This window comes from Anomalospiza imberbis, chromosome 7 (assembly GCF_031753505.1).
Source record: "Anomalospiza imberbis isolate Cuckoo-Finch-1a 21T00152 chromosome 7, ASM3175350v1, whole genome shotgun sequence".
Classification (NCBI taxonomy): Eukaryota; Metazoa; Chordata; class Aves; order Passeriformes; family Viduidae; genus Anomalospiza; species Anomalospiza imberbis.
This window is the reverse complement of record NC_089687.1, coordinates 31,244,648-31,266,512: the sequence shown is the minus strand read 5'-3', so window position 1 is coordinate 31,266,512 and position 21,865 is coordinate 31,244,648. Positions and strand designations below refer to the sequence as shown.

The 21,865-nt window shown below is 40.3% G+C and overlaps 1 protein-coding gene and 1 long non-coding RNA gene across 2 annotated transcripts in view; one reads left to right on the top strand and one right to left on the bottom strand.

The window, feature by feature from the left end:
• The window catches only part of COL3A1 (collagen type III alpha 1 chain), a 49,505-nt gene extending 30,882 nt beyond the window's left edge, over positions 1 to 18,623 (top strand). The window contains exons 17-51 of the mRNA XM_068196385.1: positions 78 to 122; positions 244 to 342; positions 1,122 to 1,175; positions 1,309 to 1,416; positions 2,589 to 2,642; positions 2,753 to 2,851; positions 4,243 to 4,296; positions 4,645 to 4,743; positions 4,897 to 4,950; positions 5,063 to 5,116; positions 5,615 to 5,668; positions 5,930 to 5,983; positions 6,177 to 6,221; positions 6,313 to 6,411; positions 6,499 to 6,606; positions 7,103 to 7,156; positions 8,117 to 8,170; positions 8,273 to 8,326; positions 8,930 to 8,983; positions 9,189 to 9,296; positions 9,465 to 9,518; positions 9,952 to 10,005; positions 10,622 to 10,783; positions 10,904 to 11,011; positions 11,841 to 11,948; positions 12,302 to 12,355; positions 12,531 to 12,638; positions 13,274 to 13,327; positions 13,435 to 13,542; positions 14,693 to 14,746; positions 14,977 to 15,084; positions 15,713 to 15,995; positions 16,501 to 16,688; positions 16,858 to 17,100; positions 17,444 to 18,623. Coding sequence (XP_068052486.1) covers positions 78 to 122; positions 244 to 342; positions 1,122 to 1,175; positions 1,309 to 1,416; positions 2,589 to 2,642; positions 2,753 to 2,851; positions 4,243 to 4,296; positions 4,645 to 4,743; positions 4,897 to 4,950; positions 5,063 to 5,116; positions 5,615 to 5,668; positions 5,930 to 5,983; positions 6,177 to 6,221; positions 6,313 to 6,411; positions 6,499 to 6,606; positions 7,103 to 7,156; positions 8,117 to 8,170; positions 8,273 to 8,326; positions 8,930 to 8,983; positions 9,189 to 9,296; positions 9,465 to 9,518; positions 9,952 to 10,005; positions 10,622 to 10,783; positions 10,904 to 11,011; positions 11,841 to 11,948; positions 12,302 to 12,355; positions 12,531 to 12,638; positions 13,274 to 13,327; positions 13,435 to 13,542; positions 14,693 to 14,746; positions 14,977 to 15,084; positions 15,713 to 15,995; positions 16,501 to 16,688; positions 16,858 to 17,100; positions 17,444 to 17,590 — 3,237 coding nt within the window. The 3' untranslated portion in view covers positions 17,591 to 18,623. The remainder of the gene's footprint in view (positions 1 to 77; positions 123 to 243; positions 343 to 1,121; positions 1,176 to 1,308; positions 1,417 to 2,588; positions 2,643 to 2,752; positions 2,852 to 4,242; positions 4,297 to 4,644; positions 4,744 to 4,896; positions 4,951 to 5,062; positions 5,117 to 5,614; positions 5,669 to 5,929; positions 5,984 to 6,176; positions 6,222 to 6,312; positions 6,412 to 6,498; positions 6,607 to 7,102; positions 7,157 to 8,116; positions 8,171 to 8,272; positions 8,327 to 8,929; positions 8,984 to 9,188; positions 9,297 to 9,464; positions 9,519 to 9,951; positions 10,006 to 10,621; positions 10,784 to 10,903; positions 11,012 to 11,840; positions 11,949 to 12,301; positions 12,356 to 12,530; positions 12,639 to 13,273; positions 13,328 to 13,434; positions 13,543 to 14,692; positions 14,747 to 14,976; positions 15,085 to 15,712; positions 15,996 to 16,500; positions 16,689 to 16,857; positions 17,101 to 17,443) is intronic.
• LOC137477404 (uncharacterized) lies at positions 14,442 to 21,301 on the bottom strand. Its single transcript, XR_011000980.1, has 2 exons — positions 20,453 to 21,301; positions 14,442 to 14,773 (listed from the first exon to the last, which is right to left on the bottom strand). It is a non-coding gene; the product is annotated as an uncharacterized lncRNA (long non-coding RNA).
• Positions 21,302 to 21,865: the final 564 nt, after the last annotated feature.

Here is a 21,865-nt window from a genome sequence, read left to right as displayed (position 1 = left end):
GTCACCTGCTCTTCACAGAGCCCTTCGTTCTGGTCCTGGGTTAGCAGCATGGGTTACTCAGGTATTTATTTTTCCAGGGCCCTCCTGGAAGAGCTGGAAGCCCTGGCAACAAGGGTGAAATGGTAGGTACTTTCCACATGTCTGCCATTGCTGCACTCTGTTGGTGAGGGTCACTGTTTGGACTGGGTAGAGCCCATCAATGCCACTCTCTCCTCATCTCTGTCTGTTGTTCTCTCTCTGCAGGGACCTTCTGGTATTCCTGGTGCTCCTGGTCTGCCAGGAGGCCGTGGTCTTCCAGGTCCTCCAGGTGCAAGTGGAAACCCTGGGGCAAAAGGCAGTCCGGTGAGTTACTAATGGTATTTACACCATTGTTGTATTGTTGTACCAACAAATATGGTGGAAGTAAGCCTGATACCATTAAAAAAAACCCATTGATCTTCTCATAGTCACTTGAAATGGTTTAATTATTTTATAATGAAAATAGGCAATTATTTTTATAAGTATATAACATATTTTGTTTCGTACATATAGATATTGTTATACATAAAGATTGTACATAAATATGGCGATAATACTTAATTGCTTTCCTAAATTATCTACCAATTCAGATACAACAAAGATATTGCTTGTGAAAATTGGCTACATCAGACAAAATCTGTTGATTTACAATCTTATTTTCACCAGTTTTAATTCCCAAGGGATGAGTCCACAGTCCACTAAACCCCATGAGTTGTACCTGGTCTTTCACTGTCACTTATCCCAGAAGGCCCTTTTCTTACAGCCTTACACAACATGCATGTAGCTCTTTGTCAGAGGAAAATATTCAGGAACTTTCAACAAAAGACTCAATGATGTCTGAAATAACTCAGGAACAGATATCAAATTTTACTCAATGGTCTTTAAGATTGTATCACTTCTTTACTGCATTTTTAAGGAGTCCCATGGCTTCCACTTACATGTTCAGCCTGTGCATGCTGATTTCTCTGCAGAATGTTAAATTTAAAAAAGGAGTCAATAATTTGAAATATTATGTCTACTTCCTAGTATTTCAGTATGTCTAGTAGCTCCAAACTGATACCCAGCTGCAACCCCTAATTTTAATGGGATTTTCTACTTTTTAGGGAGACCCTGGTAAGGATGGTGCAAAAGGAGATCCAGGACCAAAAGGCGAGCGTGTAAGTTATTTCAAAATGTGTTCAGAGACTTCTTTCAAGGAACTCTGAACCCTTAATCATTTCCCATACCACACCTGTTTGGTTTTCTGGAGGCTTTTAATTCACTGATGGGCTTGGTTTCTGTTGTTGCCAGGGTGAAAACGGCACCCCAGGTGCTCCTGGGCCTCCTGGTGAGGAAGGGAAAAGAGGTGCAAATGGAGAACCTGGGCAGAATGGAGTACCTGGAACCCCTGGAGAAAGGGTGAGCTGTGGTACATGACCTTTTGAGCCAAGACAGAGGCAGAAAATTCTGAAGTTCAGAACACTTCTAGGAGAAATTTGGCTCCATATACCTTCTCAGCAAATTCCAGATGTGAAACTGGGTCACAAAACTGGGGAGAATTCTTATCTAGTTTCTCCTCTGAATTGCAGCTTTTGGATCTATCTCAGTTGGAAAAAAATTAATTTCAGTTTTTGATATAGAAGAAGCAGTAATCTTATATATCTGGAAGTTTCACCAAAAGATTTTTGCTGAGAAGCAACCATAAACTATGGGAACTACACGGGGAACAAATAATCAAAATTTCAAAATTACTTCTCAGTTAACAAAAATAAACAATCAAAAGAATTTCTGCTCTGGAAAGTGAAATTAATAGGAATTCTTCTACATTCAAGATATGTCTTTATGTCAACATATCTATTGTTAATACATCTTCGATATCAACAATATTGTCAGGGTGTCATCTATGTTATAGTATTTCAACTGCAAACAGGTTTATTGGCTACTATATTAAAAAATATCCAAAAATTTAATAATTCACAGAGAAATTCACTAATTATTCTAGTCAACAAAATAAAGAGCAACACCATTACAAATTTTAGATTTCTGTTCCCATCAGAAACAGAAGAAATTGTGTTGATCTATTTGTAAGTCCTAACTTAATAATTGATTGCAATATTTGCTGAAGCTATGAGGAAACCAAAGATGCATAATGAACTAATTAATCATATTAAGCATATAAAAGGGGCTGCAAAATGAAATTTATAATTCAAATTTCTTTTATAAAGATACTAGCAAATGTAAATATTAAAGCAATTCAACAGAGCTCTTCTCAGTATTGAATTAGAGGAAAATAATTGTCAATACTGAATGTGATTTTGTTTTTTATAGCACTTTAGAAAACTCATAAATAATGATGCAGGGAGGACAGGCTATAATTAAAGGAGGACAGGCTATAATTTCAACAGGAACACTACCATCAAAGACAAAATAGTCTGCAGTCCTTACTGCAGTGAAATGCCGCTTTCATCTTTTTTTTTTTCCCATTAATTTTCATGATGATAAGTGTAATGGGAAATAGTTTAGAAGAAAACCCAGTTGCTACTGCCTGTGTCATACTGCCTATGATCCATAGCTTGTTTTTTATCTGGCAGGGCTCCCCTGGCTTCCGTGGCTTACCCGGTAGCAATGGACTTCCTGGAGAAAAGGTATAAATCTTCCCCCAAACTTCTGGGGACTCCATGTGAGTTTGGATGGACAATTTCAGATTCAATATGATGCTGATTCCCTTGCTGTGAATCTCCACATCTCTTTTCAGGGTCCTGCAGGTGAGCGTGGCAGCCCAGGTCCCCCTGGCCCCAGCGGACCTGCAGGAGAGCGTGGACAAGACGGAGGCCCAGGTCTTCCTGGAATGAGAGTAAGACAAGGCGTCTCTGAGAAAATGGGATAAACTCTGTTAGAGATGACTCATCTGAGCTGATGTGATAGAGGATTCCAACTAGAAATCCTTTCTATGAGTTCCTTTAGGCAGTAGTAGCATCCATTCTTGGTGGGACAGGTAACTGAGCAGAGTCACAGGGCATTCCCAGGACACTGCCACAACGGAGTCAGGAGGCTCTGGGGAGCCTTCCAGAGCATGCCAGGCCCTGCCATGAGAAATGCCTTTAATATGAGTCAGCAATGGGTGATTTTCTGCATTAGCTCTTTACGTTTCTGCAAATTCTGACATTAGGTATTTAGGGGGTTGTCACCCTGTTCTTTTAAAAGTTTTAAAGTTCTTTGAAAAGTTTTCTATGCCTTCTGATGTTTACATATTTCTACTGGAGTATCTCATGCACTGTCATGTAAAGAATGTTTTGCATTCTTCTTTGTGGGAGAAGAGAATTGATGGACTGTTGGTTTGACCAGTGTGGTTGGAGAGGTGGCAATTTCATCCTCCAATCCACTGTCACTTTTAGAATTCTATATATTGTGAGGTCAGAAATAAAGTCTCCTCCTTTAGCTTCCTTTTGCTCTTTCAATCTTAGTGTGCGTGCGTGAGTTATTTTGTGTCGTAGTGTGACAGGGGTTTTATTTAAATATGTTTATATTTCAGTCATTTTGTAAATAGACTTAAATAATTAAATAGAAATTAAATTATTTCAATATACAGTATTATATTTTTTATTACAATTAGAGGAAATAAGCTGTTGGTCAGTTTTTTACAGTACATATCAGCAAGATTTCAGAGATGTCCTATTGTGTAGACAACATCTAAGTGTAAATGGAACAACATTCTGGGAGCTGTACTAAGAATTAACAACTCCTAACAACAAATATATTGACATTCAAAAGCACAACTGCAGGTCTCTATGAGATAAACAAAATTTTACTGGCAAGGAAAATGAAATATTTAAAATACAACAAAAATAATATTTAGAAATTTAAACAAGTTCAAGAAAAAGTGTTGCACATTTTGTTGTTTTCAGGTAGAGGTGTGTAGTCAGAATTGTTTAATTCCTTTTTATTCCATCTAAATATAGTTTGCTTCCCACATAGTGAAAGGAAATTTTTGTGCTAGTTAATTATTGTCTGGTGTCTTGCTTATATGCAACTCTCAGAAAAAACAGTAAACCCATGATGACAGAACTGGTTTCTTTCTCCACCTTTCACCCTTCATGGGCTGAGGGAAATGGGAAGAGTTTTAATCTTTAATAAAGAGGATGATAACAAGCAATAGTTTTTATATATTTATATTCATTAATTGAACTTCATTATGTACATTTTAAACTGAAGTATAACACTCTTTTCTTTTCCTTCAATTTGCAGGGCTTGCCCGGAATTCCAGGAAGCCCTGGAAGCGATGGGAAACCTGGCCCTCCCGTACGTACATTGTGCAAATATTTTATCCCAGTCCTCCTGCTGACCCAACCCTACCCTCATCCCACAGTATCCACGACAGGTTGTTATCACAGCCAGATTAATTCTCTACTCTCTGTTTGCTTTAACTACCAGAGCACTTTTTATGCTGCATCATGGTAAGAGCAGCCTGCAAACTCTGTCATTTGGTACTGTGTAAAATACAGAGTAGACGGGCCACGAGTTGCAGTGCAAAACACATACTGAGTTTTGGACAGCGTCTCCCCCGCACTCAATATTTAATGAGTCCTGAGAATTGCTTTATTTCACCTCACAGACGCCATGTCTCCCCTTCCTTTTTGCTTCTCCCAGGGCAATCAGGGTGAATCTGGACGCTCTGGCCCACCTGGCCCTCCAGGCCCACGTGGCCAGCCAGGTGTGATGGGTTTCCCCGGTCCTAAAGGCAACGAGGTGAGTGGGATTTCTTCTTTTCTGTGCTGATTCTTGATGATTCAAATGTTAAACTAAATTGCTCCACAGTGGGGCTATCTCATGCTGCTGCTTTAGACAATGGTCCACTGACCAGAAACAAGTATTTCAAATGTAGTCTTTCTTTTTTGTAAGGGTGCACCAGGCAAGAATGGAGAAAGAGGCCCTGGTGGACCACCGGGACCACCTGTAAGTTTTGCTAATATTTTGTTTAATAATGACACAATATTAATAATAACTTGATGAGTCTTACAAAAGTGGTATCACTCTCTAACCATAGCCTAATTTTGTCTTTGAATAGGGTCTTGCTGGGAAGAATGGTGATGTTGGCCTTCCAGGTCCTCCGGGACCTACTGTAAGTGTGGTGGGCTCATCTGAGGCAATGATCAGGGGTCTGGCAGCTACAGATAGACACTGGGAATTTAGCAGAAGGAAAACATCTTTAATGATATAAAGAAATCTCCTTTTATGAAGACAAATAAAAGAGCTCTTTGCTGTTATTTTAATGAACAAATATTCAAAACTTTGGTGGAAGAAACTTGAGTCAGGTATACCTGGTGTAGATTGAAATGAAAAGTCATTTTAGAGCTCTTTTCAAGCAGAAGTGTATTTTTGCTCCCTTTAATGTTTATGGCATTTCAAACTCCTGTCAAGTTAAAATGTGTCTGCTGAATCACATCTGAGAGTTGGAGTGAAAAGAGCAAATACTACAACACCAACATACATTGGCTTTTGAGCTTGTACAATGTCATCATCAGGTCACAATAAGGAAGTGTAGATTAGAGGAGGTGTTTATAAGTTGAAGTGTTCTCAGGCAAGTTCATGGATTTTCTTCCTCATTTTTTTATTCTAGGGTGCTTCTGGGGAGAGAGGAGAACCAGGACCAGCAGGCCCACCTGGCCTCCAGGTGCTGTGTGTTTATTGTTTTCTGATTATTTTTAATAGACTAACACACACAAATTTTTTTTTAAATATATAGGCATTTGAACATTTATATTAGAGTGACACATTTTATATTTTGACTATAAAAGAATATAACAGATCAACCACTTGACAAAAGTTACAAGGAATCAGTTGGCCACACTTCTTTGTATCAAAAGCAAAAATCTGAAGATGGAAAATGCGTAACTTATCTGTGTAATATGGATAACACTGTTCCTTCATATAGGGATTGCCTGGTGGACCAGGACCAGCTGGAGAGAACGGAAAGCCTGGAGAACCAGTAAGTAGTAATTCCTTTTTTTTAAGTAACAAAAAATTAATGAGAAGTACTTCCTAAATTATATTTCCAAATTCAGACAGCTCTCAGCTCTCCTCAGAGCAGCAATATCTGATTTGGGGAAATAACAGGATGCCAATCACAATGCAGATGTACTAAGTTCATGGCTAACTTACATTTATTTTCTCATAACCAGGGGCCAAAAGGTGATATTGGAGGACCTGGATTCCCAGGCCCTAAGGTAAATAATAAAAAAAAATTTTGTAATGATAAAAATGAATTAACAATATATGAGCCTGAAAACAAAGAATACCACATTTTTTTTATCACAGGGTGAAAATGGTATCCCAGGAGAACGTGGTGCACAAGGTCCTCCTGGACCTCCTGGAACAAGAGGTGGACCAGGTCCTGCTGGCACAGAAGGTGCCAAGGTATCCACAGAATGTCTTCTTTTTCTGCTATTCTGCTACCATTTGAGTTAATTTTGTTTATTCTAATTATTTTTTGTTACTCCTTAGGGTCCTCCTGGCCCACCTGGTCCCCCTGGAGGCACAGGACTGCCCGGCTTACAGGGAATGCCAGGAGAAAGAGGAGCTTCTGGAAGTCCTGGACCAAAAGGGGAGAGGGTAACACACACACACGTTTGATTTTATGTGGATTTGATGCTAGCATCCCGCAAGGCACTGGGTTTGTCCACGTCTTCACTTTGGCCTGATTTCAGAGGTGCAGATGTAGCAGTACTGTTGATTTAGCAGGGAGATGTGGGTCCTAGATTTTGAAAAGTATGAGGTTTTACCCTCAGTTTAATACATGCTAGATATTTTGCTGCACTGGATCTCTTGGGAGATGGGAACATCAAAACAGTTCAAATGAATCTAATTAATGATGAAAATAGTTTTTACCATGGGAAGACAATTTGGCCTGGACTTAATTTTGAATCAATTTGGGGTTTTTTCCTCATCAAAGAATGTAGTATCTGATGCTGAATACTGGGCAAAATATCTTCCCCAGTTTAATTAAAATCTGGCTACTGAGAGAACCTCAGTATGAGATCCTTCCCCCCATTAAGGCTCATCTCATGCTTCCTTTTTGCTCATGGTTTTTATGCCTTAAACTTCCTAGGGAGAACCTGGTGGTAAAGGTGCTGACGGCCTTCCTGGTGCAAGAGGAGAGAGAGTGAGTATTTAAACATCCAGTTTATCCATCAGCTTTACACATCCAGCTCTTAGAACATGAGTAACCTCATAGTGAATAATGCTATCTAGGACAGCTGAAGTGGTAATCTCATTGTGTTTCATTCCAGCAGTGTAAAACTGGGTTTGTAAACTAAATTAGCCCTAATACTGGTTTTTGTGATTCCCACTCCTTGGGTAAATGTAATGGAATTTTTTTGAGAAAGATTGTAGTTGACTGGGACAATGTATTAGAGGGAAAGAAATCATATGAAAGAGAAAATCTATCCAACTGATGTTATAACGAATCACAAAAAGATATTGAGAGTAAATATTCTCATACAGAATACTCCTACAGGTTACTAATATGATGTATTTATACATCTATATAGCAAATACGCATAAAATAGACAGTTGAAATATATACATCTATCAAATCACTACCTGCAGGCAGTATATATCTGAAAGTAATGAGGAATGACAAATATACAAATGCATCTTGGTTGGGTTGGAGGAAATATAAAAAATATATTTCTGACCATAAGGTGCACATTAAATTTTCAAGGAAAAAATAAGTCAGAGAGCTAGTCAGGAGATGCTGAATATGTGCTGAAGAAATGTGGATCAACTATCCAACTGAAAATCAGGGCAACAGGTCACTTTTATTGTATAGCAGTGAAAGACACCTATTAGTTTCAGGTGGTTTTGGATTAGGTTTGGATGGTGGGGAAAAAAAGGGAATCACTCAGTTGGAGATCTCTCACACTGCAAAATGGTGTAATTTCAGAGCATCACTCCAAAATGTGGTGTTCAAATGCACTTTGGCACTGTACACTTTCTTCATTTAAATAGCTTAGGCAATTTGTTTACACTGAAACATAAATACTATTGATCAAACCAGAAGAGTTAACATTGTCATATTTTGATACAAAATACATAATTTTCTCATTTTCCAATTGTTTAGGGCAATGTAGGTCCCATCGGTCCTCCTGGTCCTGCCGGCCCACCTGGAGATAAGGTAAAGCATCCTCACCATGGGGTTTGTACTGTAAAGAGTCCCAGGGGTGTCTGTCTCAGGGGAAGAAGACAAACACCCCGTGACCATCCTTGTTCCCTGCAGGGAGAGACTGGCCCAGCAGGTGCCCCTGGCCCGATGGGTTCCCGTGGAGGTCCTGTAAGTGACAGAATTTTTCTTCCTGTATAACCTCACCATGGCTCCCCATGCCTGGTGTAGACATCAGTGCTGCACCAAACCTATCAGCTATACACGTGGCTTGGGTTGTAAATAAACCAAGCACATTCAGCTTCTGTTGACTCTTGGGGTTCATAAGTACTAAAGGCTTCAGAAAATCAGGGCTTTTAACCTGCAAAGGGGTCAGAGGGCTGTAGTGACAGGGCAAGGCAGGAGTGTGAGCAACAGTCATGTCCATCTAGATTTAAAGTTAAGTAAAAAAAAAACCCACTCTTTTTTGTATTTATTTTTTTTTTATATTTAACACTCTGCGATCTCAGTTGAACACCATGGATTGTTCTAAGGGCTCATACAGGTGTAGCTGAATTAAGTTTACCATATTTTAGACAATTATCAGTTAATTCCTGAACAGCTGCATTTAGTACTTTGGAGCAAAAGTTGTATTGGATCAGATGTTTGGGGTTTTTCCTCCAAAGCCTGGTAAGACAAGGAAACTTCAGCAGCCTTAATAGCACTATTCTCTAACTTTTAAAGTGAAGTTTATCTTTCTAACGTCTTCCATTGCTAACATGTGGTTTTCCACAGGGTGAACGAGGAGAACAAGGTCTTCCTGGGCCTGCTGGCTTCCCTGGAGCCCCAGTAAGTGTCTGCACTACTCTTCCTGTACTCAGGCACACAGAGGGCAACATGGCTTTGTCCTTCCCCTCCTGCACTGGTAGGGCAGTAGAGTTCGACGCTTAATTTAATATTTAAATTCCCTTCAGAAAAGTACCTGGATAGCATTTCTTCTCACAGTATCATCTGATTCTTTGAGTGGTAATATAACAATATAATTTTTCAACAGGGCCAAAATGGGGAACCTGGTGGGAAAGGAGAAAGAGGCCCCCCTGGTCTGAGAGGAGAGGCCGGACCCCCTGGAGCAGCTGGTCCACAGGGCGGCCCTGGTGCCCCAGTAAGTGTTTGCCATTCCTTGTGGCTGCAGAGAGGTTTCTTCAGCCTTCCCTCAGCCTCAGGGTGCTGGGCCCAAGTGCAAGGAGATGAACTGCCTGAAACTTATTGACACTTCCTATAATTTTAATTTTTATCAAATCCTTTGCTTTATCTACTTCCTTCCATGTAGGGTCCACCTGGTCCTCAAGGAATAAAAGGAGACCGTGGATCTCCTGGTGGGCCTGTGAGTATCTCTTCAACTTAGTCACTGCTAAATGCCTCTTTTTATTGCAACAAATGTGATATAAATGAAAAATAAGAACTTCAATGACTATAGCATTGGCAGTTCAAGAATATTTAAAGTGTTCTAGAAGGAGTAATTAAAGTAGAAGTCTTTAGTGATCTGGATTACATTGATTTTATTATAAGTGCCAAAATAGCTTTTGACACAATGACCCAAAGCTCTACAATGGCTTATCTCAATAGTTATTAAATTCACTTGCCATCTTTGCCAACTATCTCAAAACCCATTAACTCAAGTTCCATTTCAGGACATTTAATTCAGGTTTCAAACAAAACATGACTATAATTTAAACTCAGCAGGTGTCTAAGAATCAATTTGTTCCTGTTTTTCCAGTCTTCAAAAAATAACAACTAAAAGTATTGATCTCCTCTAGGGTGCTGCTGGTTTCCCAGGTGCTCGTGGTCTACCTGGTCCCCCTGGTAACAATGTAAGTTGGTTTATCCCCCTTTTCTTTTAGTCTTACTTTGGGGATACATTTAGACGAATATTAATATATTATGCAAAAATATTCTGAATATTATGCTTGTACTTATGGAAAAAAATTTGCAAAAAAGAGTTTACCCTCCTTATGGTGAGGAATAGAAGGGAGGATTTTAATTAAGGTACCATTAGAGTCAATGCAATTCTTTCCATTCATTGGCTCAGCTAAGACTGTAATGAAAGACATTTCAATCTGCACATGTCCAAGACACCATATTAAAGGCATATGGCAGGAATGATTCAAGAAAGCAGAAGGCCCTGCGGCCTATTTCCAGTTTCTGTGGTAGAGCCATGAGTAAGGAATGTGTACCCTGTGTTGGATGCCTTTACAGGCACTGGGCATCCAAAATGCGCAGGTGTATGTCCAGACAGCAGGCATAAAAAATACCAGCTGTGAAAGTGATATATGAAAGAATTCTCTTACAACACCAGATCAGATTTGGGTGCATGGGGCTGGACCCTAAATCTGCCTTCAGGCAATGACTCAGGTCTGGCTGGCTTTCATGAGACCAATGCCAGTACATGTGTGCAGCTCACACTTTCCTTCCTAAAACTCTTTTCAGGGTAGTCCAGGTCCCCCTGGTAACGCAGGCCCTGCAGGCAAGGATGGACCTCCCGGACCCCCCGGTAGTTCTGGTGCTCCAGGAGGTCCAGGACCTGCTGGAATCAGAGGTGAGCCCGGCGCACCAGGAGAAAAAGGGCCCCCAGGAGCCCGAGGAGAAAGGGTAAGTGTCCCTTCAGCCAGGGACGGTTCCACCAGGAGACCAGGATTATGTCTATCCAGAACAAGCAGCCAAGAATGTTAAAGATGCTCCCACTGACTGCGGTGACCTTTTCTCAAACAGGGGGCACCAGGTGAGCCAGGTCCTCAAGGCATCGTTGGCGGCCGGGGGAACACGGGTCTGCCAGGCCTGCGTGGCCCCAGTGGCCCACCCGGGATGGCAGGGGCCAAGGTGAGAGCCCTTCCCTGCAGCTACCACCTCAACCCTAACACAACCCTAACCCAGCTGCTCAGATTAGCCTAGAGATGCAAAAAGTGTTAAAAATAGCTTAGAGACACAAAAAGCAATGAATGTATTGGGGGTGGTGGGGGGTTTAATGCTTTCTAGTCCAGAGATGAGAGAATTTACAGTTATTTGTGTTTACATGCATAAGATCAGGCTTGAAAATGTCTGGTATCCAGCTGCTGTGGGATGCAAGGTTGTCTTTCAGATTATATTATATATCTAGGAGTATATTACCCACTTCACACACTTTGGGAGGGTCATAAGAAGGAGAAAGCTGTAACCTCTCCCGGGTACAAGATCCAAGTCATAGTCTCACCTACCACTAGTTGTTTACCCTTACTTAATTCTTAATATGTTTTTTGCTTAAATACTATGACCCAAACAGAAAAGTACCCTTCACCTCCCTTCAGAAGAGGTAAGGTGAGGCTTGGTTTATATTTTATCACTAATACAGTGATAGACTGGCATTTTTTGGTTAACAGCTTTGGCCATTGTTTTTTGGGTACATAAGAAGAGACATACCTGTTTATTATTTCTTAATTGTCAGTTAATGAGGAACATTCAATGGCGTTGCATGAATATTACCAGCAATGAAAAGAAACCAGTTTGGCCAAGTTTTTCTCTCTTCTTTTATGTATTCACAACCAGGAAAGACACATTGGCCCATCACTTCATTAGGTCTCCTTCAAAATCCCTGCATAGTTAATAAGATACAAAACACACTGGTATCTCCTAAAACATTATCTGCAATGGCATCCTTTCTCTTTTTGTTCAGGGTGAAGATGGTAAACCAGGCACCAACGGTATCCCAGGAGAACGCGGTGCTCCTGGTCCCCAAGGCCCTATTGGACAAAGAGGCTTACCTGGAGAGCCTGGCAGAGATGTGAGTGGATGGGATTTCCCTGCTACCTTGTGAGTTACAAATGGGAGATTCTGGGGGCAAATATGCTTTAAGGTTCACAAGGCAGGGGCCTGGGCAGATTCTGCCCTTTGTAAGGTGTAGCCTCCTGTCTCTGCCATCCCCTTCTCCGCCTGCAGACATGGTCTGTCTCGCTTGGAACTGCACTGCCTACAAAATAATGCAGGTCTTACAGGTCTTTTAGGAGACACTTCACCTCCAGGAACTCTTCCCTCTTGTAAACTCTTTCTTTGATGAGCATTGTTCAAACTTATTGGGAAATATGCTGTCTACTGGTCATGCAGCTTGTGAACAAAGTGTGCCACTCTGATTTGCAGGGTAACCCTGGCTCCGATGGCTTGCCTGGACGTGACGGATCCCCAGGTGGCAAAGTAAGAAACCACCAGTATCCTTAGACTGCCCAGTAAATGAGACATGAACTACATGGCAATATATGTAATGTATATGCTATGTAATTTGTTCCTTGAACCTCCTGTGCTCCACTGAATATACTCCTAATGCTGAGTTCTAGAAAACATGATATTTATTACCCCTTACTATCTGCAGGGTGACCGTGGTGAAAGTGGCTCTCCTGGCCCTCCAGGACCCCCTGGCCACCCTGGACCTGCAGGTAATGCTGGTGCACCTGGAAAATCTGGTGAAAGAGGATTTCAGGTAAGACCAAAGTAAATGACTTACTGCTTACTTACATACCCTTCCTATGCAAAGTCCATTTCATGCAGGAATAGAGAGGAAGTTTTGAAGAGTCATACATTTGTTACTGTCAGAGTTTCTCAGCATCAAGGACCGGTTCTATAAGAATATCCAGGGGAAAGACATATCAGAGTTTATGTCCTGACAATATTTAGAAATTAGGCTCAAAATTTGCGTTCTCCCTAGGATGCCAAAAAGCACATCATCGCACCAGGCCCTGTCCCAGTTTCCATCCCATCTGGTGCTCATGCAGCACAAGCAATGTGTTATTTATTTAAACTAAGGGAGTGACTTTGGAAGCCCTCAAGTTATTTCTCAGGAGTGCTGACACCAGCACAGTGAGCACAGAGCACCTCACTGAGAAAGGGAAGAAGGGCTGTAGTGCCTGTGCACAGATCAGTGTCTACAGGCAGCTCAGAAAGGCTGACATTGGTACAAAAATGGCCTCCCAGGATTATTGCTGATTCTACTGTGTGTGGAGCTTCCCCTTGTTTTCCAACACCTGCTGGCTGTGAACATACAGCTAATCTGGAAATGCAGAGGTGGGCTAGGCAGTTCCAAGTGACCCATACCTTCTCATTCTTACCATGTCACAGGGTCCACCTGGCCCTCCTGGCTCTACTGGTCCTGCTGGTGCTCGTGGTCCTGCCGTAAGTCATATCTAAAGTATTTGTGATGTCATCCATTCACTATTTCCTGTTATATGAGCAATGCTCTTATCTCCTTTCTTCCTTTTATTGCAAATCTACCCTTACAGGGTCCTCAAGGTCCTCGTGGTGATAAAGGTGAACCTGGTGAACGAGGCAGCAATGGCATAAAGGGTCACAGAGGGTTTCCTGGTACCCCTGGTCTCCCTGGTCCTCCTGTGAGTATTTTGCATTGGATTGGGAATTACAGCTGGTCCTTCTGTGTTTAGGCCCAGGTACCTAATTAACCTTAGCTAATTTGATGTGAATCTATGTAAATTTGATTGTCAGATGTTTCAAAATCCAGATTCCCTGAATCAACCTGACATAAGCATAATTAAAGAACTGGAAGAAGCTGTTAGGAAGTAAAGATGGGTTTACTACAACCCTTTCAATAAAAACTTCTTATATATTCATTTATAATATAATCAGGCTATTCCTGATTTAATTAGGAACGAGAGAAGTAGGGGTTGGAATGCCTATGTCTTTTAGAAATCTATCCTAGACAGACAACTAAAGCTACTCAGAGTCCAAATACCTCTCTTCTCCCATCTATCTTTTATAGAAAGAAAGAATACTGGGGCAAAATGGGCAGGAAATTGTAAACTACTGAATTGTACATGAACATGCATTACCATTTGACCACAGCTAAGAGAATTGAAGGGCAAGAATAGACAGGCATGCCATAGATATTTATGACTAGTAAAGGTTTAAGAAGGGATTTATTCTAAAAAAAATCTACAAATACCCCTCATGATACAAGTGCGAATCAAGAAACCAAAGCTCACTCAATTAACATGCCAAAGATGGCACCAGTACCAACCTATTCAACAAGACAATAGAACCTGGAGTCTAACATATAACATGAGGAAAAAAAATGATAAACTCTCATTTGATGATAGATAATTTTAAACAAATGGCTTAATTCTTTGCAGTGCACACACAGAACAAATTTGTAGATGTATTTGAAATCATTAGTGCTTGTCAAATTATTTAAATAACTTTACTGGTAATATTATTAAAACTGCAGCATTTTGGCTATAGCTATGTATTTTTATGAATATTAAAGTTAATCCAGAGCTCATTGGTGTCAGTTGGCTTTCTTGCATTTTGAATAACACATCTCTATATGAAAATATATTCGAGAACATTCCATATTTTTTTCTGATTAAAGTATGGCCACCATTCTCTCATGCCTTACATAGCCTTTTTATAAGGATGTGTTTTGCATAATCTTGAAGACCTTTTCAGTGTCTTTCTTTAAGGCACATGCAGCTATTTGCAAGATATTACCAGGAGGTGTATGACTGACTTTTCCTTTTTTCTTAGGGTCCTCTGGGTCCACAAGGTGCAATTGGAGGTCCAGGAGCTTCAGGTGCAAGGGTAAGAAAAACTCCTTACTCAGCCTAACTGCAAGGAAAATTCAGGGTGTTTAGTTAATATATACATAGATACAGACATAAATTTTAATTACCCATCTTAACAGACAGCAGCTGAAGAAAGAAAAAACACCTGATAAATCATACAGAAATATTTGAAATACCTCACAAAGTATTTCTGAATTATCTGATGAACTATTTTGACCATATTGTTTGTGTTCTTCATTGTTCTAGGGTCCCCCAGGACCAGCTGGGCCACCTGGAAAAGATGGTACCAGTGGCTACCCGGGTCCAATTGGTCCTCCCGGCCCCCGTGGTACCAGAGGCGAAAGTGGCCCTGCTGTAAGTAAATGGTGCAAACTCACACAAGCAAATCTTTGGGAATATTCATAAAACATAGGATGCTCAACTCTTTAAAGATCTCCCTCAGAAACTCTCTGTTTCATGGGCAAGATTTGTGGCAGGAGGTTATCTAGCTACCGAGGGTAAATCCAAAACCATGGAGCTCGTTTGCAGTTTGGTGTGACTACTGAGGCACTGGGTGCTGTGTTGGTCTCGGCTGATCGCTGAATTTTCTGCATACAATGGGATCTTCTCCTCACTGCAGACCACAGGCTCCCTTTGGGTCTGGAAAGCCATGCAATGAGGTTCCTACACTGCTCTAGAGAGGCCAGAGCTGCAAAGGTGTCACTATCACAGCCACCTGCTAAAGCCAAGAAACAGTCATTCTCTGGATTGTAGTGGAAAAGGTTCTTTCACAAAACCCAGACATAAAGATGGTTGAACTTGACAAAATGAGGGGAAAAAAATACAATTTTAAGAAAATAAAGGCCTGAAAAATCTAACAGATGTTTACACATCTGTTTAATTAATGAATAAGTAAACTAAATATTTGTGTAAGAATTCTCATTTTTTAAAGACTAGGGCCCACACAGACTTTTAGTTGTAACCTGTTCACTATTTTTTTTAGGGTCCACCAGGGCAGCCTGGTCTTCCTGGTCCTGCTGGACCTCCTGGCCCCTGTTGTGGTGGTGGTGTAGCTGCCCTGGGTGCTGGTGAGAAAGGTCCAGTTTCCTACGGGTATGAATATCGAGATGAGCCCAAGGAAAATGATATCAATCTGGGTGACATCATATCTTCAATGAAATCAATTAACAACCAGATTGAAAACATCATTAGTCCTGATGGGTCCCGGAAGAATCCAGCTCGTAACTGCCGAGACCTGAAATTCTGCCATCCCGAGCTCAAGAGTGGTATGTATAGATTTTCTTTTCACCAATGGTAGCAGGTCTTGGGCATTGTTTTGGTTTTTTGGTTTTTCTAACTTGAGAATTTAAATGCGGATATCTTCCATAAAAACTTTACTTTTTTTCAAACAAATGTCATGAAAAATATGATAAATGTAAAACCAATTTTAAACATTAATTGACTATTAATTTACTATTCTATATATATAGAATATATATTTGACTTCAATTCCACTCACTGTGTCCTTAGAAGTGAACATATGTTTAAACAATTGTAGGGAAAAAAACCATTACAAGTTCTAAATTAATTCCAAATTTCATTCCCCTTACAGAATTCACATAAACTCAGTATCTTTTTATATCATCTTATTTTCTTTGGCATCTCTTCTGTCAAAATTAATACATTTCCTGATTTGTCTCAGAAATCTGTCATAGAAATAAAGTTTACCATCATGCAGTCAGATTCTTCTCCAAATATATTAAGCCCCTTAACATATTTCCTTACCTCTAGGAGAGTACTGGGTTGATCCTAACCAAGGCTGCAAGATGGATGCTATTAAAGTCTACTGCAATATGGAAACTGGTGAGACCTGCCTCAATGCCAACCCCAGGACTGTGCCAAGGAAAAACTGGTGGACCAGTGCAAACAGTGGAAAGAAACACGTTTGGTTTGGAGAGTCTATGAATGGAGGCTTCCAGGTGAGAAATGAGCACAGTTTACAGCCCAGATTGTGCATACTAAAACATACACAACATGCTCAAAAATAATTCTGAAATTAAACTGAATGAGACAATATGTGAAAAAAATCGTGATGTGGACTGACCCTAGACATGATTGAACACTCTTGCCCATGTTGGTACTCTGCAGTTCAGCTATGGAGATCCTGAGCTTCCAGAGGATGTCTCCGAAGTTCAGCTGGCCTTCCTGCGCATCCTCTCCAGCCGTGCCTCCCAGAACATCACCTACCACTGCAAGAACAGCATTGCCTACATGGACCACGACAATGGGAATGTTAAAAAAGCCCTGAAACTCATGAGCTCTACAGAAAGTGAGATCAAGGCTGAAGGAAACAGTAAATTCACATATGCTGTTCTGGAAGATGGCTGCACTGTAAGTATACAGGAATTTAGCGCTGTAGTTAATAAATCCCTCTAGAGGACTAGACTCATAATAAAGGAAAAGAGAGATTTGCATGGCCTGGGTAAGGAAAGAACACAGCTACAGCTAGTAGGGGGAATCTAGATTCTGTACACCAGAAGTGCCATTCCTGTAGCAACTGTAGGAAGTGAAGTGCACTTCCATTTAAATCTGTGCTTTACAGGTATCTCATTTCTTTAGAGTCAATGTTATTACAGAAATAGGAAATCTGAAATCTGATAACCTGTGGGATGGCTGCTACATAGGCCAGCACTCTTGTCTCTAACAATTTTTTCTTTTCTCTTCAACTTCACAGAAACACACTGGTGAGTGGGGTAAAACAGTTTTCGAATACAGGACGCGCAAGACAATGAGGTTGCCGGTGGTTGATATTGCACCATTAGATATTGGTGGTCCTGATCAGGAATTTGGCGTGGACATTGGCCCAGTCTGCTTCTTATAAATCAAAGATCCTGCTTTTTCTGAAACCCCAGCAAACAGATTCACACTCCAACTGTGCTCCTTTGTTTCAGCCTTGTCAGCTAGTACAGGTGCCCATCTGTATCCCAGTTATTTATTAACAAAATTTCTGGGGGAAAAATCAATTTGATATCAAGGGTTATTTTTTTTTTTTTTTTGCTATTACACAAAATACAGTAAAAATGCTTTTTTTTTGCTCTATTTTTTTAACGAATTCCATCTTCGAAACATGTCTCCGTGGTGCTATAATAAAACTTCAACACTTAATAAAACAACACTGTGTTCTATTAGTTGAATGTTAGCCAATTTACAAAGCACTGATTGTTCCCAGTACCAAAGTTTACCCTTCTTTCAAGATGCAGTCCATAAAGCTAGAACGACCTCCCTGTTTCAACTACCTCAACATGGACAGAAACTGGGATGTGTCTAATGAGTCAAACCAAAAATTAATCAAATCAATCAAAATGCATTGGACCCAGTGGTCAATTCCAGGGATGCATTTGGTACAAAATTGTTTATTTCTGTACTGATTAGCTGTGGAAGGTACAGTTTATCTTAAGAGTTTAATACCTTATTGTCAGTAGTCACCATTATTTTATTGTTGGATTGTATTCTGTTGTCAAAGGTGCTTCTCTACTTTCCTGTCATTGCTGGTCAAGACCACTAAAATTAGGGAAGTGTAAAAGACTAATATGATGGTGCTAATGTATTTTTCACTCCTAACTCTGCAAGTCAGGGTTATTGACTTGCTCAAAAAGCCAAAAAGTTAAAGGATTTAAAGCAATTGTAAATGTCTCCTGTTAACGATCGTCATTGGCAATCATAGTTGAGAATTTTCTCCCTTCACTCTGTAAAAGTCAATAAAGATGCAAAATTGTGAATTTCTTCTGTCACGTTAACACATTTATAGTGTTGAAGGTTAACCATCTTTGTAAGCTTTTATATGGTTGTTGGTCTATTCCTTACAGAGACACATAATAAAATATCTTAATAAAATTTCTTGTTGTTTCATAAAACTGACTTCTTTTTTAATTTTACCATTTGTGCCTTCATTCAAACAAATGAGCAAGGCAGGACACAACGGTGGTATCGCTATGATTTTTCAAAGATCAGTTCCTCTGTTTGAAGGAAGCCTTGGTAATCCTAAGGGATGCAGTTTATGGTGTACTAGTATGAAATTTTCTCTTTCTTGCTTTTTCTACTCCTCTTCATCCAGTGGCTCACATTTGCAAGCACAGGAAGCTTCTTTGTCAGCTGGGATTCAGATGTGACAGCAATCCCCAAAGCAGGGCCCATGCACCAAGGCAGGTCAGGTTGGAGGAAATAGATCTTAACCTTCCCTAATCCAAGAAACCTGCCTCAGTGTGAACAACCAGGTGGTCACAGGCTACCAGCCTTCCAGGGGGCAGCTTAAATAAAGGGCTTCAGGCTCCCACAGGGCAGGCCAGAAGCACCAGCATTTTGACAAAGTTTTTTATGGCCAATGGAGCTGTACAACTCAGTCATCCCCAGATTTTAGCAAAAATTTAAGGAGCAACAGTGACCACAGTAACATTTAAGGAGCAACAGTAGTTTGGCAGCTCAAGGTCAGAAGAAGGAACTAAAGAGCACCACAGAGCCCAGGCCAGGAAAACTCTCCCTCAGTTAAATGCTGAAAGATGCCACTCAGCCTTTCCCATGGAGCAAGGTCCAGAGCCTGTCCCTACATCATTATTGCACAGCCCAGGACCATTAAAGATACTCTGCAACAAGACTAGGGATTTAAAAAAATCAAATTCTTAAAAGTTCTCATTGACAACATGGAGTATGCATCCTCAGAGAATACTTTCTGATTAGCCCAAGCAGGAAAAAATGAACAAAGAATGCTGTTTTTTAAGAAATCTCACCAGATTTGCGACTGAGCCAAGACACTGCCCTGCTTTGGCACTGCAAATTTGGACATGCTCACACAGAAGGAAAACAGTGAGGCTCTAGGGAGACCCAAACAGCACAAATGCAGCATCACCACAGGCATGACTGTACTTAATGCAACACAGAACAACTGTGCCAACAATTCATAAAAAGTACTGGCTCTTGCAGGAAACCTCCTCATTTGATGGTGAAAATAAACTACTGTTCATGGAAAATGCAAGTTACATGTACAAAATAATATTAATCTGACATAAATTACACGGTAGGAAGCCTTTGATTGGAGTTTTTTAAAAGCAGCTAGTAAGAATGCTGGCTGGTGGGAAAATGCATTGGAAACACCTGTCCTTATAGCCCATGGCAGAAGAAAATAGCCTTTGCAATCCCCAGTGCTACTGGGGCTGGGTGGATGGCTGGGAACAATGACTCAATCTTAAAACTCAAGCTTTGGGGGTTACTTTCTGAAGCACACACACTCATCAAGTCTTCCATTAATAATGTCTACTAATGAAAGCTGATTTTCTGGAACATTTGGAGAAAACACAAAGAAATAAGCAAGACCACCTCAAAATATGTACTTGATATAAAGCCTTCATTTTTTTCAGAGCCACTAATTAGGCAACCAAGGCTGTCACATGTCTTTTCTTTTATATCACCACATTACTATTTGGGCAAAACAAGAAAAAAATCAACAATAACAACCACAAATATAAAAAAAAACACCCCAACAAAACAAAACAAAAACCAACCCCACTCAAAAAAAAAAAAAAAATCCCCAAAAAACCCAACAAAAAAATCCAACCTACCAAAACCTCCCCAAACAGGCAAACAAACTAAACCCTACCACAAAAAGTTGCCTGAATTATACCAAGAGCACAAAGTATCACTGATTTAGGTTTCAATATTGCCTTGAAACCTCACCTTTCCAATTACTTACAGGCCATCACCTGAAAGTGCAGCTCATTTGCAGGACACCAGAGCTTTTTCTTCTGTGGGAGTCCGTGGCATGGGGCCTATTTCACCATCTCCTTTTTGAACTTTTTAAATTGAAAATATGTTTAAACTACTCCAATACAAGGCAGAAATCCAGCAAACCCTTCTCCAACAGAAGGGCTTTGCTATCTAATAAGACCCTCCTTATAAACAAATTATAAACACCTGTGGCTCATTCCCTCACCCAGTGTCCTCTTCGTTGGCTTGTGGAAAAAGCAGATTTCTTTTGCTGCTCCTAAAGATATTGTCCAATTCCTCACAGGACTGACAACAGCTTCACAAGAAAGCTGGTCAGTTGTTCGGGGTCTTCCCTTTGTGCACACAAATTTTCCCTTGGGGCAGGGCTTAACAGAGGTGGTTCTCAGCTGTAATTCATCACAGCCTTTATGTTTCTTTCCTATTTATTTCATACATTAAGAAGCATTACCTCTGATTTTAACACAGGCTGTATGTCTGAATAGCATGACAGCAGGTAAAATAGGCAGGCTAAAAACAGTCTAAATTTTCTGGTGCTCAGATAGCAACTCTGCCCAAACAGGCACCTTGTGGATATTCTGAACTCTGCAGCATCTGACTGAAATCACATCCTTCAACAAAAATCTTTAAACTCCCAGCAAGCAAACTGTGATGCACTGAACACAAATAATCCAAGATTATGTATTCCTTTCTAGCATAATCACACCGTTTGGACAACAGCATCTATGGATTCCCAGTTTCTCTGGCATTTTCTATTTCAGCCATTGAGTTGCTGATTGTTACCCGTTGTCATGATTTTTAAACTATAATACCAACATTGTCTAACTGTCATTTTTACCTTGTTTTTTTTCTATGGTATTTGCATACTTGGAGGGAATCTTTTTTCCTTCATTAGCATTTCTACATTTTTATTTAGTTTAACTTCTCCTTTTGCAACTGTTTTACTCTCTGTCTTCCTGCAACTCTCTCTCAGCAAGACCAACTGCCTTGTGAATGATAAGCCTCCAGTGTAGCCTTAAGTTCCTGAAAAAATTAATTAAAATAACCACAGATTATGAGTTTAATAACTACTATGCTCAGTCTCAGGCAGCTACAGGGGAGCAAAGAAACCTAGGGGCCCTCACCCTACAGTAGGAGAAAAAAAAATCATAGTTTTTTGCTCTTAATCCATCTTTAGACTCTTTACTCGCCTCCATAGAGGGACAAACCCATAAAAATATAAACTTTTCATCACAGTTAGTCTAAAACTGAGGTGCATAAATCCAAAACTGTGGGTTAAACAAAGCCTCTCACCCAGAGAGGGCTGAAGCCATGAATTCCCTGTTTGCCTTCATTACATTTTAAGCCTCCAGAACTGCTCAGTATAAACTGGTCCAAATGA